This window comes from Staurois parvus, unplaced genomic scaffold, assembly GCF_062004578.1.
Source record: "Staurois parvus isolate SC_StPar_1 unplaced genomic scaffold, SC_StPar_1.0 ptg000025l, whole genome shotgun sequence".
Classification (NCBI taxonomy): Eukaryota; Metazoa; Chordata; class Amphibia; order Anura; family Ranidae; genus Staurois; species Staurois parvus.
Window position 1 is genome coordinate 20,592,197 of NW_028317821.1, and position 19,467 is coordinate 20,611,663.

Consider the following 19,467-nt stretch of genomic DNA (forward strand, 5'->3'; position numbering starts at 1 on the left):
AATGCATCCATTGCCATCTGCTCTGTGTTGTATCACAAACGTAAGAGTGCTAATGTAAAAAAACAAAAAACTTCCAACTACATGAGCTCTCTCTTTGTGAATGCTCTTCCTGCTTGTGTGTGTCAGATCTCACCTGCATCATCACTAGACAGAGGCCTAGAAATTGTGGCATATACACTTCACAAGAAGTGTCAGTTCTAGCAGTAGAGAAAAATATCATGCATTAACCTGCACAGTGCCATGTTGCAAGCATGTTTGAAAAAAAACAGAAGCTCCTGATGCAGAAATGTGAAGATTTACTCTACTATAGGCTGTGTAGCAGGCATCAAATGACACCATGAAACTGCATAATCAATGCATATTGTATGCAGGTAAAAACACAAGGTGCAAGTATAAATGTTTAAAGAAATAGATGTTCCCATTTGAATTGTTTCATTCACTCTTTCTCTGGTGGGAACTCTAAAATTAGGGATTTTCTTTCACTTTCTGTCTTGTTGCAATGGTCACGAGGACAAATAGATACATACAGCAATATAAACATGAAAAAGGTTCTAACCATTCCCTACTTTATCCAAACCTTTTTTTAAAAAATGCATATACCTTTTATTGTACCCAAGTTTATCCAGATACAAAGGTCAGTGCCAAGTCACCATTGCTTAAAAACAGATTTCCAAAACTAGAAAAACCTGAAGGAGGCATGCTTTCACTTTTATGTAAACTGCTCGGAAAATTATTCTCTTTATATGCCCTGTTTGAGAAGACATCAGATGAGTCCTGTCATTCCATAAGATCTGAAGGCTTTGGTTATATTAGTCATGATGCTATCAGGTGGTCTGACATTGAGCTGTACAAAAGAGATGGTCTGCTATCCTCACACATGGGCGCTGAGTTTCTTCGTATAGAATTTAGGTGTTTTTTGGACATGCATTTAAACTGAGAAATGGGGGCAGAGATGCAATTGTTGAGGAGCATTTCTGTCCCCAGCAGGTTGAAACAAATGTGAGGGTTTGTGTTGAACTAGGCTGATTGGGGTCACTTTACTTAAGGTTTCTTGTGGTAAAAATAAAGCAGTAGATAGCAGTGTTTATCATCTCATGTGCACTAATGCTCGTAGTTTCGGCAACAAGCTCTGTGAGCTGACAGCTCTTATGTCTAGGGACAATTTGGACCTTGTTTCAGTTGCAGAGACATGGTTCAAGGATTCAAATGACTGGGAAATAACTATACCAGGGTATACACTATAAAGGAAAGAGTAGGGAAGAGGGGAGGTGGAGTTGCCATATATGTCAAAAATAGCATAAGGCTAACATTAATTCGAAAAACAAATGAGATACTCAAAACCCTATGTCTGCCTTCCAACCAGAGAGGGATCTTCCCTTAGAATTGGTGTAATATACAGACCACCAAGGACCGAATGAAGATTATGATAACTTGTTGATTGACGAGATAACTCAAATGGCAATGAAGGGGGAGGTTTTCATTATGGGTGACAACATGCCTGACATTAACTGGAATTCTCAAACTGCTATTACAAGCAGAAGATGTAATGGAGGAACTGAATAGGCTTTCTCAAAAACAGTTAGTAAAAAGTCCAAGCTGAGATGATCGTATTCTAGGTCTAGTACTGACAAATGGGGATCAACTGTCTAATGTTGAGGTGGGAGAAAATGTGGGTTCTAGTGATCTCCAATGTCTTTGGTTTGATATTAAAATAAGCACTGAAAAATCATACAAAAAACAAAAGTTTTAGATTTCAAAAAGACACATTTTTCTGAAATTAGTGAATTTCTAAAAAATGAGTTGAAAGGTTGGAGTAAAACGACGAAGTAAACAGTGGGCACTGTTAGTCTACCATCCTGGAGGCAACTAGATTATATGTCAGGCAAATTAGTAAAAATAAACAGAAGAAAAATGCCAATATGGTTCACTAAAGAGATAAGTAGGATAGTAAAGGAAAAAAAACAGCATATAGGAGATTCAAGGAAAGAGGTGTAGCTGACAGAGAAGAGTATAAGAATAGACAAAAGGAAGCCAAATACATTATCAGTGCTGCCAAAGCACAGAAAGAGGAGGAAATTGCTAAATATATTAAGAAAGGAGATAAAGCCTTTTTTAGGTACATTCGAGATAAAGATAAAATACGATGGGATCACTAAAATGATAACTGAGCACAACACTTATGTAAAGGGAGACCTGGATGTACCAAAGCACTTAAACAATTACGTTCAGTCTTCTCAGAGATAAATTACCGTATTTTCCGGCGTATAAGATGAATTTTCAACCCATGAAAATCTTCTGAAAAGTCGGGGGTTGTCTTATACGCCGGTATACGGCGAGCCGGTGTCAGGGCGGCACTTTTTCGAGGGGCGCGCGGCGCCGCCCCCCCTCCTCCTCCTCCAACGGACACTAAGTACAGGGGTGGGCAGAGGGGCTGCTGTACCTTACCTGGCTCCGGTCCCGGTCCTACGACGATCCAGTCCAGGAAGCGCGGCTGCTCCTTCTTTCAGTTCGGCCGCTCGATGGTCGCGCGGCCGCTCGGCTCTGCCTCCTCACCGGTGATTGGGCGCCAGCACTGGAAAGGCACACAGGTGACCAATCACCGGCGAGGAGGCGGAGCCGAGCGGCCCCGTGAAAATCGAGCGGCCGAACTGAAAGAAGGGGCAGCCGCTCCTCTCCCCCACTGACACCAACGATGGGGCACTATTCCTCCTCCCCACTGACACCAACAATGGGGCACTGTTCCTCCCCCACTAACACCAACGATGGGGCACTATTCCTCCCCCACTGACACCAATGATGGGGCACTATTCTCCCCACTGATACCAATGATGGGGCACCATTCCTCCCCCACTGACACCAACGATGGGGCACTATTCCTCCTCCCCACTGACACCAATGATGGGGCACTATTCCTCCTCCCCACTGACACCAACGATGGGGCACTATTCCTCCTCCCCACTGACACCAACGATGGGGCACTATTCTCCCCACTGATACCAATGATGGGGCACTATTCCTCCCACTGACACCAATGATGGGGTGCTATTCCTCCCACTGACACCAATGATGGTGTGCTATTCCTCCCACTGACACCAATGATGGAGCACTATTCCTCCCACTAACACGAATGATGGGACACTATTCCTCCCACTGACACCAATGATGGGGCACGATTCTTCCCACTGACACCAATGATGGGGCACTATTCCTCCCACTGACTAATGATGGGGCACTATTCCTCCCACTGACTAATGATGGGGCACTATTCCTCCCACTGACTAATGATGGGGCACTATTTCTTACACACTGGCACTAATGATGGGGCACCATCATTGGTGTCAGTGGGAGGAATAGTGTCCCATCATTGGTATCAGTGGGAGGAATAGTGCCCCATCATTGGTGTCAGTGGATGAAATAGTGCCCCATCATTGGTGTCAGTGGGAGCAGTACTGCCTCATCATTGGTATCAGTGGGAAGAATCCTGCCCCATCATTGGTGTCAGTGGGAGGAATAGCACCCCATCATTGGAATACCATACTGAAATAGCATACCATATTGAAATGAAATCTGATGTTTTTTCATTTTAATTTGGTGTGTGTTGGAAGAGTGGTAGTCTTATACGGCGAGTAAAGCTCAAACCCTATATTTTAACAGGAAAAGTAGGGGGTCGTCTTATACGCCCAGTCATCTTATACGCCGGAAAATACGGTATACTAACAATAATAAGCTGGGAAATTATATTGGTTCTAGTAATGATGGTTCATTTTTAGGATTCCGGAGACAGAGGTAGCAGAGGAAATGGCTCAATTAAAGATTATTAAAGCAATGCGCCCTGATGGTATTGATCCCAGAGTTCTAAGAGAACTTCTAGTTATAGTTGCTGGACTATTAACTGATCTTTTTAAACAATCTCTTCTAATAGGAGAAGTTCCCCATGACTGGCAGACAGCTAATATTGTACCTATCCACAAGAAGGGCAGCAAGGTAGAAGCTGGCAATTACAGGCCAGTGAGTTTAACATTGGTTGTAGTCAAGGTAATGAAATCCTGAAAAGGAGGATCACTGATCACTTAAAAACACACAACTTGCTGAATCCAAAGCAGCATGGCTTTACCAAGGGCAGATCATGTCAGACTAATCGAAGTATATTTTTTGACTATATTACCAATGTTTTGGACCAGGGTGGTGCTGTGGATATAGCATATATTGATTTTAGCAAGGCATTAGATACAGTTCCACATAATGATCTAATACGAATGTTGTATAAACTAGGACTTGGGTGGTTCAGTGGATATGCAGCTGGCTAAAGGATAGATACCAAGGCTCTGTACTAGGTCCTGCTTTATAACTAAAGGTTTGTTGGGTAAGGTATGAAGTTTTGCTGATGACACAAAGGTGTGCAATAGGGTTGATATCCCTGGAGGTGTACGTAACATGGAACATGATTTGGTATTGTTGGAAGATTGGTCAAAAAAGTGGAATTTTCAGTTCAATGTTTCTAAATGTAAAATAATGCACCTAGGGAAAAAGAATCCCTTGAGAGAGTACAGCATTGGGGGTACAGTGTTGGCCAGCACTTCAGAGGAAAAGGATTTGAGGTACTTATTTCAGATGATTACAAAATGAGCAAACAGTGTGGACGAGCAGTGGGAAAAGTGAAGAGAATTCTAGGATGCATCACTAGAGGGGTCACCAGCAGGAGGAAGGAGGTTCTGATTCCCCTATATAGATCTTTAGTTAGACCTCATTTAGAATACTGTGTCCAGTTCTGGAGACCTCACTTACAAAAAGATATTGGTAAGGTTGAACGGGTTCAGAGATGGTAACAAAAATGGTGAAAGGTTTGGGGGATAAAACATATCAAGAGAGACTTCTGGAGCTTAACATGTACAGTCTGGAGGAAAGAAGGGAAAGGGGAGACATGACTGAAACCTTTAAATACATCAAGGAAGTGAATGAGGTTCAGAAGGGCAGTATTTTCAACATGAAACCAAAATCAAGAACACGGGGACATGACCTTAAACTAACTGGAGGAAAGTTCAAAACTAACCTCAGAAAGTACTATTTTACTGAAAGAGTAGTTGATGCTTGGAATTAACTTCCAGAACAGGTAGTGAGCCAGTCAACAGTAAACATACTTGGGACAAACATAGATCTACAGTATACTCAGACAAAAAAGTTAACAAACCCCCCCCCAGAAAAAAAACAACAAAAAACAACCCCCCCCAAAAAAAAACAAAAAACACACATTAAAAAAAAAAGAGGCACTCGGTCTTTTTCTGTTGTCACTTTTCCATGTTTCTATGTTTCTGCTTTAAGGAGGTATATTTGCTACATTCTCAAGCTGTCACTAGCAGCAGTTTTGCCCCTTGTGAATGCTACTTTATAGTAAAAAAACTTAAAGTGGTTCTAAAGACTAAACCTTAAAGAATTCCTTGCATTACGGTGAAAAATTCTTTGGTAGCAGTATGTCTCCTCACTCCCACTTATACTGTACATACCTGAGCCCTCACTCAGTCCAGCACTGTGCCTATTGGCTCTCTCCTCTCACTTACTGCTCTCACAGGCTTTGCTGAGGCAGCGGGAACCATTGGCATTCACCTCTGTCAGTCAAATCCTATGACAACGGAGCAGGGGGCAGGACAGGGCTGAGCCACACTGCCTGTATCTATAAACGCAGGCAGTATAGCTCAGGAGAAAGCCTGCACGAGTACCCCCATAGCAAGCGGCTTGCTATGGGGGAACTCTCAGAAGAGCAGGAGCCAGGAGCGCCATCGGAGGACCCAAGAAGAGGAGGTTCCAGGCTGCTCTGTGCAATGGAATTGCACAGAACAGGTAGCTGTAGACCTATTTGTAAACTATTTTTTAAAAATAATAATCACTTTAACAGCCATTAACCACCATATTCTTATGCATTGTCGTCTGCTTATTGTCAGTGCTCTGTTTCTTCAATACCTTGTGAATTTATAATGAATAATTCTAAATGTATGTACATACATGATCTTTGTTTCTTAGTGCAATGCTTTTGCAATTGATGTTAACACTTTGTGGTAAAATATCATGTCTTTTCATTTCTTCCACAAACCATTCCACTCTGGTAATTATTTGCTGTTGAGTTAGGCCGTCTAAACTCTCAAATCTTTTCAGTGGCTTCCCAGTGAAACCTGGGTAGGACAGAAGAAAAACACACAAGTCTGAGCATTATAATCACACAGGAAATAGAGCACTTCACTGCAAAATAAATCATTGTCAACCATGTATGATACTTTGTGCAATACCAGCTGGATAACAAAGCTTATAAATTTGCGTAGTCATTATTCAAAATACACATTGCATATTATTCTCTAAACACATTTGTTCACATTATTCTTTAATAAAGAATATTTCTCCCAAATGAATAACAAGTGTTTTGTTTTTGTCTTTTTTTTATCCTGAAGCATGAGTACATTTTAAACCTTTCCCACCTTTAACACTAATTCTGGTACCCTGCTCATAAATTATACTCACCTGCTTTATAAGGTTCATAGGCTGAACCAGGCTCAACATATCTGCAGTCAAACTTTGAGGTTGCAAGATGTAAATCAGCTTTGGGGGATACCACTGGATATATATTGCAACAACTACAATTTTGTAAAGTGAATAAGTTGTTAAAATTGTTGTCGTATATAGAAGTGCTGAAAGTTATAACAGAAGCACAGTCAAACACCTTACAGTGCCACTTATTCTGCACTTTGTTCATTTTCGTGTTTGCTATGAATATAGGTTTACTTTAAGAAATGAAAAGCTAGAGATTTGCATTTGTCCCCCAGACACACAGAAACCAGGACAGCATCAAAACCTGGGATAATGTACTAGGTTTTACAGACGTTTTGGGTGCACATCGGAATCTGACACACATATTCCCATACCTTTAGCAGGACTGAGGGTAGGAATTACTACAGTCTGCACTACTAATGTATCATCTCTACAGATTTATGCATGGAACAGAATATATTGCACACTACACATTCAGCCACTGCAAAATTCGGGTTCTGGTTATAGTATCTGTGCCCTCCCACATGGAAGAAAAATATATTTGAAATATATTTTAAAAATATTCTTCCCAAATATATTGACATATATATAAAATGCTACAATTTTGGCCATATTCTATATATATATACAGTTGCAAGAAAAAGTATGTGAACCCCTTGGGATTACGTGGAGTTTTGCATGAATTTGGCATAAAATGTGCTCTGAACGTCATCTAAGTTACAACAATAGAAGAACACAGTCTGCTGAACATAATACTACACAAACATTAGATGTTGCCATCGTTTAATTGCACATAACATGTAAACATTCACAGTGCAGGGAGGAAAAAGTATGTGAGGCCCTAGCTTAATGACTTCTCCCAGAGCTAATTGGAGCCAGGAGTGAGCCAACCTTGACTCCAATCAGTGTGATGATATTGGATGTGTTGCTGACAGCTGTCCTGCCCTTAAAAAACACACACCTGTTTTGGGTTTACTGGTTTCAAGAAGCACTGTGTGATGTGAACCATGCCTCGCAGAAAAGAGCTCTCAGAAGACCTACGATCAAGAATTGTTGACTTGCATGAAGCTGGAAAGGGTTACAAAAGTATCTCCAAAAGCCTTGATGTTCATGTGTCCACGGTAAGACAGACTGTCTACAAATGGAGAAAGTTTAGCACTGTTGCTACTCTCCCTAGGCATGGTCGTCCTGTAAAAATGACTGCAAGAGCACAGCGCAGAATGCTGCATGAGGTAACGAAGAATCCCAGAGTGTGAGCTAAAGACCTACAGAAATCTCTGGCACATGCTAACATTTTTGTTGACACATCTACAATAAGGAAGACATTAAACAAGAATGAAGTACATGGGAGGACACCACGGAGGAAGCCATTGCTGTCCAAAAAGAATATTGCAGCAAGTTTGAAGTTTGCAAAAGAGCACCTGGATGTTCCACAGCACTACTGGCAAAATATACTGTGGACAGATGAAACCAAGATTGAGTTGTTTGGGAAGAACACACAACACTATGTGTGGAGAAAAAAAGGCACAGCACACCAACATCAAAACCTCATCCCCACTGTAAAACATGGCGGACGGAGCATCATGGTTTGGGGCTGCTTTGCTGCCTCAGGGCTGGATGGATTGTTGTCATTGATGGGAAAATGAATTCCAGAGTTTATCAAGACATTTTGCAGGAAAACGTACGACCATCTGTCCGCCAACTGAAGCTCCGCAGAGGATGGGTGATGCAACACGACAATGACCCAAAGCATACAAGTAATTCAACAAAACAATGGCTGCAACAGCACAGAATACGCCTCCTGGAGTGGCCCAGTCAGAGTCCTGACCTCAACCCGATTGAAATGCTGTGGCATGACCTTAAGAGAGCGATTCACACCAGACATCCCAAGAATATTGCTACACTGAAACAGTTTTGTGAAGAGGAGTGGTCCAAAATGACTCCAGATCGTTGTGCAGGTCTGATCTGCAACTACAGGAAACGTTTGGTTGAGGTTATTGCTGCCAAAGGAGGGTCAACCAGTTATTAAGTCCAAAGGTTCACATACTTTTTCCTCCCTGCACTGTGAATGTTTACATGTTATGTGCAATTAAACCATGGCAACATCTAATGTTTGTGTAGTATTATGTTCAGCAGACTGTGTTCTTCTATTGTTGTGACTTAGATGACGTTCAGAGCACATTTTATGCCCAATTCATGCAAAACTCCACGTAATCCCAAGGGGTTCACATACTTTTTCTTGCAACTGTATATATATATATATATATATACACATATACATACATAACATACTACATTTCAAATATACTGTATGTCTTTAAAAATACAAATCTACATTTTTGGAATGCATTTACAAATATATGTAAAAATATATGTTACAATGACTTTTTTATATGTTAAAAAAGATGTGAAGAATATATTTTAAAAAAATCTTCCGACTGTTTCTATGGAAAAAGCTACCATTTTGAAAGGATACGAAAGAAAAAATAAGCCATGTGATTTATGACACAAGGAGAAAGGAAGGTCTTCACTTCCTTGCTGAATTCCAATCTGAAAGCAAGTCTGCCTCTTATTGGATCTTATTGGCATATGACTTGGTGGGATCCGATAATCTTCCACCAACCAATGAACTCTCAAGGCAACAATAATTTAAATATTTCCAAAGGGCAGCAGTAAATGCTATTGATCTCCCTAGATAACCACAAATTATAATATCCTCCTGCACTTCTTATCAGATCTTAGTGGAAGATCCTAGTAGGATTGGATAGTCCTCTACCAGCCAATTGCTGCATACAGTATACAAGTAGTGTAATACCAGTCAGCTTTATAATATACATTATCTGCCTGCAATAAATTATGATAATCCTCCAACAGGCAGCAGTAAATGATACTTATCTCCCTAGGTAACCACAAATTATAATATCTTCCTTTCCCTCAAGCAGAAAATTACAATAATTCTCTTAGGTAGCAATTAATTTTTAATGTTTTCTTCCAGGCAGCAACAAACTAAAATTAATCTTCCCTCTGGTAACAAAAAAATTTATAAATACTCCCCAGGCAGCAACTAATTATAAAACTCCCCTGAAGGCAGCAATAAATATTAATAATCTCCCTATAATGTATACCCTTCCCCCCATCCTCCTCTTCCCTACTGGCAGTGATAGACTGGACCCCTAGCCAGCTTAGTATAAAGATAACCAGCTACATTTGTCAATTACATAATTCTGTGTAGTATTCCAGGTTCTGGTCACTGACTTGTGTAGGATGATGTGAGCAGTAGAATCTTCTCTCCTTCAGTGGTAATTTTGTTGATGAAAATATCTTCATTATAGTTTTCATCAGTGGCATGTTTTAGTGATGAAAACTGAATGAAAATCAATTTGAATTTTTGTCAACGAATGAAAACTGAACAAAAATGTGAGGGAAGGACATTTATCCACGTGAACTTCCTTGGAACCCTCCCTGTAAAGCCTGCAAACCACGTAGTGAATGTTTCCCCTCCCAGCAAGGTAGCAGTGCTTAGTGACATGCTTACAACCTCCCCAGACCACCCAGTTCTCTGCACTCACCCTGTGCATTCCCTCATTCCCATAAATGATAAGATGTTATTAGATTTTTACTTCAGGAGTATATAATGAGTTTGAAAATTCTAGAGAAATGCTTAAATAATGCATTACGATTTAACTAAACATATTAGATTTTAGTCGATTAAAATACAACTAAAACTAAAACAATTCAGATAACTAAAATAGGACTAAAACTAAAATGGCAATTTAGTAAAGAGTATGGCTAAAGCTACAATTTGATTTCAAGATTAACACTGCTCTCCTGGTATTGACAAGTCCGATGGCAAGTCCTTATACCTCCCACTTTTGCTCTGCTGGGAACACAACTGTGGAGGAGGCTTGGCACAAGTAACCCATACTTCAGATTTCCTCCAGTCATTTCCATAGTGAAACAGCCTGCCCACTCCAATTTGTTAGTAATCTAGTGATTTAGGAACCCATTTTGCCTGATTGTTTCTAATGCTACACATGCTTTCCCAAACAAACCCATTGGAAGCTTCTTGTTGTCTCTTACATAAATTCCGATATACTGTATCAATGTGTCAGTAATTACCAGTTTCTTACAGCCAGTATTCACATGTATATCTTGAAGACCAAACATTTTAAATCCGTATTTTTTGCTAGAAAATTACACATTACCCTCAAAATATATATATATATACATATATATATATATATATATATATATAAATATATATATATATATATATATATATATATATATATATATAAATATATATAATATTTTTCTTTTTTTTGGCAAAGACCCTAGAGCAGTGGTTCTTAACCTTTTTGGAGGTACTGAACCCCACCAGTTTCATATGCGCATTCACCGAACCCTTCTTAATTGGAAAAATAAAATATGATTTTTAAAATTCAAAACATAGGTATATATTTATACATAGGTGCACAAAATGAACAAAACCATTAAGAACAAAGAACAAAACCATTAAAACATGATTTTCACACAAAAACAAAATAATGAATATTTACCGCAAATCAGTGTGACTTCTGCTGTTGTCTTTCAGAGGCCAGTTCAGAAATGCACGGCATTACCTTGGCAAGTGCCACTCTCATGTCAGTTTCGCAAAACAAAGTCTGTTCCTTTTCTTCGTCTTTATGTCCAGCATCCTCGAAAAGGATTGCTCGCAAAGATATGTTGTAACAAACGGTATGAAAATTCATCCCCCATAGTAATTCATCCCCCATATAGTAATTCATCCCCCATATAGTAATTCATCCCCCATAGTAATTCATCCCCCATATAGTAATTCATCCCCCATATAGTAATTCATCCCCCATAGTAATTCATCCCTCATAGTAATTCATCCCCCATATAGTAATTCATCCCCCATAGTAATTCATCCCCCCATATAGTAATTCATCCCCCATATAGTAATTCATCCCCCCTATAGTAATTCCTTCCCCATATAGTAATTCATCCCCCATATAGTAATTCATCCCCCATAGTAATTCATCCCCCATATAGTAATTCATCCCCCATAGTAATACATCCCCCATATAGTAATTCATCCCCCATATAGTAATTCATCCCCCATATAGTAATACATCCCCCATATAGTAATTCATCCCCCATATAATAATTCATCCCCCATATAGTAATTCATCCCCCATAGTAATACATCCCCCATATAGTAATTCATCCCCCATATAGTAATTCATCCCCCATATAGTAATACATCCCCCATATAGTAATACATCCCCCATATAGTAATTCATCCCCCATATAATAATTCATCCCCCATATAGTAATTCATCCCCCATATAGTAATTCATCCCCCCTATAGTAATTCATTCCCCATATTAATTCATCCCCCATATTAAGTCCCCAAGTCCCCCGTGTCAATTCACTTACCTTTGCTCCGCGCGTTCCTCTCGCTGTATTCCCGCGCCGTTCCGGTCTTCAGGGCGGACTGTGAGAGGAGCCTAGCTCCTCTCACGTTCGTCACGCTGCCCCGCCTACACACATTCTGACAGCCAATCACTGGCTATCAGGATGTGAGTGGCAGCGAGACTGGCCAATCATTGCATTTGAGTCCCTGTCGCCCGAGAGGAGGGAGGGGAGCGGGCGCCCGGCACACAAGAGCCACGGCTTGCCGACCACTGGGCATGTCATCACAAATCATATGAGTCGGGTGTGGGTCACCTCCGCCGAACCCCCGAGACTGACTCACCGAACCCCTGGGGTTCGATCGAACCCAGGTTAAGAACCACTGCCCTAGAGAATGAACGGGCGATCATTGCATTTTTTTATGGCACATGGTATTTGCACAGCAGTTTTTCAAATGCAATTGTTTTGGGGAAAAAAATACACTTTAGTGAACTAAGAAAAAAAAAACACTTTATATACCTAATTTTTTTTGTAAAATATGGAATAGGACGTTACAGCGAGTAAATAGATACCTAAAATGTCATGCTTTAAAATTGTGCACACTTGTGGAATGTCGACAAACCACAGTACTTAAAAATCTCTATAGGCGATGCTTTAAAAATGTTTAAAGGTTACCTGTTTAGATTTACAGAGGAGGTCTAGCACTAGAATTATTGCTCTTACTCTAACATTCACCACGATACCTTACATGTGTGCTGCGAACACCGTTTACATATGTGTGCACAAGCACAGAGAGATGGGGGCGCTTTACTTTTTTATTTTTTTTTTTTTACACTGTCCCTTTGATTTTTTTTTCACTTGTTTTCCTATTAAAAAAAATTTAAACACCCCTTGTAATAGAAATATGCATGACACGTTCTCCTTAAGAAGAGATCTGCGGTCAAAAAGACCCCAAATCTCTTCTTTACCTTTTAAAAGCAAAAGATCAAAAACATTTTTTTTTACTTTTGCTTTAAAAAAAATTGTTTTCTTCCGCTGCCGACTGGATATGATGGCTTGACATCGCTCAGGTCCACCATCATGATAGAGGCGATCAAAGACCATAGATTCTTTCATCACCTCCATCTTTAGTCATTTGAATCATTTCTCAGGCCCTCCAATTTTAACTGTAAAGCTTAGTTCACACTGGCTTTAAAAGCAGGCGTTTGAGGGGCGTTTTTAATGCTTCTCAAACCCCTATGGAAATGATACTATGGGCAGCACACAGTGCTGTTCACATGTTCACATTATCAGAACATGAAGCATTAGCGTTGCGTCACTTCAAAATTGAAGCCCTATGTTGAGTCAGGAGGAGTTTGAAGCTTTTCAACTTCTCCCATTAAAGTCTATGGTGACTCTCCTCAAATGCCCTGGTAGGCGTTTTTGGGGCGTTTGCAGCGCGGTTGCAGTGAATTAATACCATTAATTATAGGCGTTTGTGTTGCAGTTTTAATGTTTGTAAACTGCCTCAAAACCGCGCATAAGGTGTTTGGGGAGCGTTTTTAACGCTTGGAAACCTCCAATACTACAGCTCATTAACATGTGTTAGTAAAACCGTACATACCATCACAGCTACTTTGTGCATCCAGGTGAATTATACCTTGTTTTTTTCAGGACAAATTGGGCTTTCATTTGGTTGTAAATGGTAATGGATATCTTTTGATTTTTTTTTTTATTATCAAAGGAAAACTGGCCCAAAATAGTAAAAAAAATAAAAAATTTTTTAAATTTAGCTGTGTGTTTCTTGTTACTACCATAGCCTATCATCAAAGAACAACCCAAAATACATTTTACAGCTCTTGACGATTGCAGCGATACCATATGTGTGTATGTTATTTGTTGTTTGTACCCGTAATACAGCCCAGAAACAATAGAGCACTTTTTTTTTTTACCTAAAACACACTGACAGTGACACTAACTGACACTGATACCAATTTTTTTAAAAGTCCTTACCTTTGACCCTGACCTTTTGACCTTGACATTTGACCCTGACCTTGACCCAAACACTTACCCTGGCACTGAACTAGATCAAACCTTGATCTAGGTATTTTTTCTTTATTTTTTTCTTTTATTTTTTAATATTTCTTTATCTTTTTCTTTTTTTTTTTTTTTTTCACAAACATTTTTTTCCCTCTATGCAAGGAGTTAGAGACATACAATGTATCTCTCTCCTCCACTCATAGAGAGGAAAAAAAAAACACAAGGGGGCCGGGCTGTACAGTGACTGATCACTGTGATAACCAATCAGAGGCTATTACAGCGATCATGTGACCCAGAATCGAGAGTCCCGGGTCCTGATCGTTAGAACGAGACCTGGGGCTCTCAGTGACACGCCGGTCTTTGTGCTGGGAGTGCGGTGTACGGCGCGCTCCCAGAACAAAGACAGGTACGCAAATATGCGGCCACACGGAAAAAAACCCAGTTTTGTGAGGCCACATATTTGTGTTACGTCGGCGTCAAGGGGTTAAGGATGATCATATGCATTACAATCTGACTATTATTTTGCTCTTAAAGCTGAACTAAACCCTCTGAAATACCTCCACCATCCAGGGATATAGGGGTTACATTCTTTGTCAACCACTGTCATCTTATCCTGGGGTGCTGGTTTTTCAGCCTCTTGATTTATCACAGGGGGGAGGGTGACATTATCCCCCATATGTGCACAGGAATCTGTTGTTCCAACACAGTGGGAATCCATGCTGAGCTGTGTGCATTTAATAGAAGACTGCAAGCAGCCAGGAGTTTGTTATTGCCTATCTCTTCTGCAATAAAGAGCTGCCTGTTCTCAGTCTTTTAATACATAAAGTGATACTAAAGCTAAAAACATTTTTTTAAAAAAACAATGCATTTCTTGCAATAAGGTAAAAAAAATTCTATTTCTGTGCCCCCTCCCCCTTCCTTGTGTGAAGCGGAAGAGAGGGGAGAGTAGATCCAGCGCTGTACATGGCTGCATCTTTTCTCTCCTCTCTTCCTCTTCACACAGCTTTGGCTGCTGTCAATCAAATGTAGTAAGGAGGAAGTGGGGCGGGGCTAAGTCCCGCTGTGTAAGTCTATGCAGCACAGCTCCATAGACACACAGCTCTGGAGTGCACAAACACTGTGTGCCTCCATAGCAAACGGCTTGTTATGGGGACACATGAAGAACAGGGTCGCTCTGTGCAATACCACTACACAGAGCAGGTGTGTATAACATGTTCGTTTTAACTGAAAAAAAATGTTGAGTTTAGTAACACTTTAACCACTTGCCCTCCAGAGGATTTACACCCCTTCCTGGCCAGGCCATTTTTTGCGCTACGACGTTGCATTATTTTAATTGACAATTGGTCATGCAACGCTGCACCAAAATTTAATTTATGTCCTTTTTTCCTACAAATTGAGTTTTCTTTTGGTGGTATTTGATTGCTTGTGTTTTTTTATTTTTTGGGCTATAAAAAAAGATAATTTTGAGAAAAAAAACAATATTTTTACTGTCCAGTAAAAAAATCAAAAAATCAAATTTTGTCATAAATTTAGGCCAAAATGTATTCTGCTACTTGTCTTTGCTAAAAAAAATCCCAATATGTGTAAATGAATTGGTTTACGTGAAAGTTATAGCATTTACAAATGGTGGTATATATACTGGAATTTATTTATTTTTACTAGTAATGGCGGCGATCAGCGAGGACTGCGAGACTGCAGTGGACATTCTGACACTGGGGGGAACTGACTTGGTGTCACTGAAATCCCCAGTGACACCAATACAGTGATCAGTGCTAAAAAAAAAGCACTGACACTGTACTAATGGCACTGGGCAGGAAGGGGTTAACATGAGGGGCGATCAAAGAAATAATTTTGTGCAGGGAGATAGGGGGCCGTGTGTGTGTGTGTGTGCTTCACTGTAAGCACACTGCTCTGGCTGGCTGTGCTGAGCTGACAAGGAGGAGGACTGTTAGTAAACAAAGCAGTCCTCCTCCCCTTCGGAGATGCTCGGTAATCACTGGCTGCCGGTGGGTAATCACCAGCCGAGATCCGATGATTGACGGCGGCGATCGTGCAGGCGCCCCCTACCCAGAGACACAAAATCACTTATATATAGTAAAAAGAAAATTTATTGGCCAATGAACAGAGTAACACTCACAAACACAGTGCACAGGAATAATCGCTATGCCATTATGTATGTTTTTTTTTTTTATGTAGGCTCAGGGGCGGACTGACAACTCATGGGGCCCCCGGGCAATAGGGGATCATGGGACCCCTGTGTCCTTGCCCAAACTCAAAAAAGCCTATGAAAAAGGTACTAGGGGCATCTCATGGGGCCCCCTACTGACCCCGGGCCCTCGGGCGATGCCCGAGTTTCCAAATGGTCAGTCCGCCCCTGTGTAGGCTTTATGTGTGCTGTAATTGCACATTTATAGATTTGTTTGCACAGCACTTTATGGTATTATACATTAATGATGTGGAAACACATGACAGTCGCTAACGGCAACAAATACAGTGGGGAAAATAATTATTTGATCCCCTGCAGATTTTGCAGGTTTGCTCACTTACAAAGAAATGAAGGGTCTATACTTTTTTTTATCATAGGTGTAGTCTAAATGATTGAGACAGAATATCAACCAAACATCCAGAAAAAACGCATGATACAAATGTTAGAAATTGAGTTGCAGTTCAGTGAGTAAAATAAGTATTTGATCCCCAAGCAAAACATGACTTACTACTTGGTGGAGAAACCCTTGCTGGTAAGCACAGAGGTAAGATGTTTCTTGTAGCTGGTTACCAGGTTTGCACACCTCTCAGGAAGGGTTTTGGTCCACTTTTCTGTACAGATCTTCTCTAAATCTTTAAGGTTTCCTGACTGTTGCTTGGCAACTCAAACTTTCAGCTCCCTCCATATATTTTCTATAGGATTAAGGTCTGGAGACTGACTATGTCACTCCATGACCTTAATGTGCTTCTTCTTGAGCCACTCCTTTGTTGCCTTGGCAGTATGTTTTGGGTCATTGTCATGCTGGAAGACCCATCCACGACCCGTCTTCAGTGTTCTGGCTGAGGGAAGAAGGTTCTCATCCAAGATTTTAAAATACATGGCCCATCCATTGACCTCCTCAATGTGGCAGAGTTGGCCTCTACCTTTAGCAGAGAAAAAACCCCAAAGCACAATGTTTCCACCTCTGTGCTTGACTGTAGGAATGGTGTTCTTAGGGTCATAGTCAGCATTTTTCTTCCTCCAAAGACGACGAGTCGAGTTAATGGCAAAGAGCTCAATTTGGTCTCACCTGACCACAGCACTTTCTCCCAATCCTTCTCTGAATCATTTAGATGTTCATTGTCAAACTTCAGACGGGCTTGTACATGTGCGCTCACCAATCAAAAGTTGCAAATAATGTGTTGAAAAATATTGCTGGTAGCCCAACTGACTGCCTACAGTAAATTTGGTTGACATGCTTTAACATGCAAGATTCCATGGGGCTGCACTTATAAAAAATGGGCATTCAGCTCCAGAGTGAGCTTGCTTGGGTGCCCCCATAGCAAACAGCTTGCTCTGGGGGCACTTGGCAGGAGGGAGCACCAGCAGGGAACCTGAAAAGAGGAGGATCTGGGCTGCTCTGCGCAAAACCACTGCACAGAGCAGGTAAGGATGACATGTTCATTATTAAATAAAGAAAAAAAAAGATGCCCTTAACCACTTGCCACCCATGCTATAGCTGAAAGGTGGCTATAGCATGGTTGTCCAGGTTTGGGAGGACATCTATTGACATAGAGTCAATAGAGTGCCCCACGCCCTTTCACGAATTGGGCACTCTGTCCTTCACTGTCCTTCAGACACAGCTCATCACAGATCACAGTAGAGGGCCAATCACAACAACACTTTAACATGTGATCAGCTGTGTCCAGTCATTGTAAACAGACTTGCCGGTTATTGGCAGTCCTTTCCTCATGCGTTGTCACAGCATGAGGGGAGGAGAGCCGGTAACCAGCAATTCACACAGGGGACATTTACACTGATAATCAGGGCACTGACCATCAGTGCCCTGATTATCAGTTCAGATCCATCAGTGCACTGATTATTAGTTCAGATCCATCAGTGCACTGATTATCAGTACAGCCCCATCAATGCCCTGATTATCAGTACAGTCTGTCAGCACCCATTGGTGCAGCCTATCATTGCCACCTATCAGTGCCTCCTCATCAGTGCCCATCAATGCAGCCTATCAATGCACATCAATGAAGAAGAAAAATTACTTATTTGCAAAATGTTACACCAGAAAGCAAGAAAACATTTTTTTTGTTTGTTTAGCAAAACATTAAAAACCCAGTAGTGATTAAATACCACCAAAGAATGTTCTGTCGCAAAAAAAATAATAAAAATTTAATTTGGGTACAGCGTTGCCTGACCATACAATAGTCGTTCAAAGTGTGACAGTGCTGAAAGCTGAAACCCGGCCTTGGCAGGAAGGGGGTGAAAGTGTCCAGTAGGCAAGTGGTTAATATCACTTTAATTAAATAATATTTCCAATTACTTTTTTTACACTGTTTTGTAATGTCACATTTGACAAAAAAGTTGATGTTATGCTTTAAATAGAGACAGACTAGAACTGAGCGGTCATGATATGCTTGAAATGTGTTTCAAAAACATTTATCACCTACAGCACAAGAATCCTCTATTAAGATGAAGCAATTACAGCAAAAACGTTCCACATTTCTTGAAATAATTTCTTCTCAAATGGCATAATTTCAGAACAGATAAAAGACTGTGCTTGGAGGTATTTGTTCACCTGCATAAGAGAGCAGTGGGAAATCAATGTGTGATCTCCCGATTATACTCAGCAGTCTAAAACTCACTTAAGTGAAACATTCAGCTATCATGATTTATTGAAAAAAACACAAACAAATTAGTTTCTGCCTCTGTGTTATTAAAAATGTTTGCTGCCAGTAAATGTGCTTTTCCAGCCTGGCTGATTCTAGAGCCCAGTCTTACAGAACTATCTCGAGGATAGAGTAATACTTTAAATTTAATTGTAACTGTGTGATGGTGAAAATATATTGGCATAATGAAAGTCGGTTGTCATGTCATGTCAAGCATATTGAAGACAATATTTCATTATGTCAGCAATGTGTCTTGTTCATTTTGTCTGCAATGCACATTTTTTTTAAATCGCTTCATCCATAAAAGAAAAATAATTAGACTGAAAGAAAAATGTATATATGGACTCTGTCTGAACCCAAAATGCAGGTCACGCTAGCTTTGTAATGTAGGTACCAGATGTTGATCAAAAGAAAAATGGGTATTTTTTTTCGTAATAGATAGGCATGGAAAGAAAAACCATTTAACATTTTCAGGGAAAACTTTGAATTTCTAACACTCTTGGAATTCAAATGTACTAATTTCAAATGTTGGTGAAATCCATATTAGACCTTGATTTAAACTTCTCTTTAGGCATGTCTGAGTCAACTTTATGGGCATTGCTGTATTCTTCCTACATTCCTCCTCTAATC

The 19,467-nt window shown here is 40.4% G+C and overlaps 1 protein-coding gene across 1 annotated transcript in view; it reads right to left on the reverse strand.

The window, feature by feature from the left end:
• The window catches only part of LOC149471981 (uncharacterized), a 344,746-nt gene that overhangs the window by 308,569 nt on the left and 16,710 nt on the right, over positions 1-19,467 (reverse strand). The window contains exon 2 of the mRNA XM_089652739.1: positions 5,998-6,164. Within this exon, the coding sequence (XP_089508865.1) occupies positions 5,998-6,164 (167 nt within the window). The remainder of the gene's footprint in view (positions 1-5,997; positions 6,165-19,467) is intronic.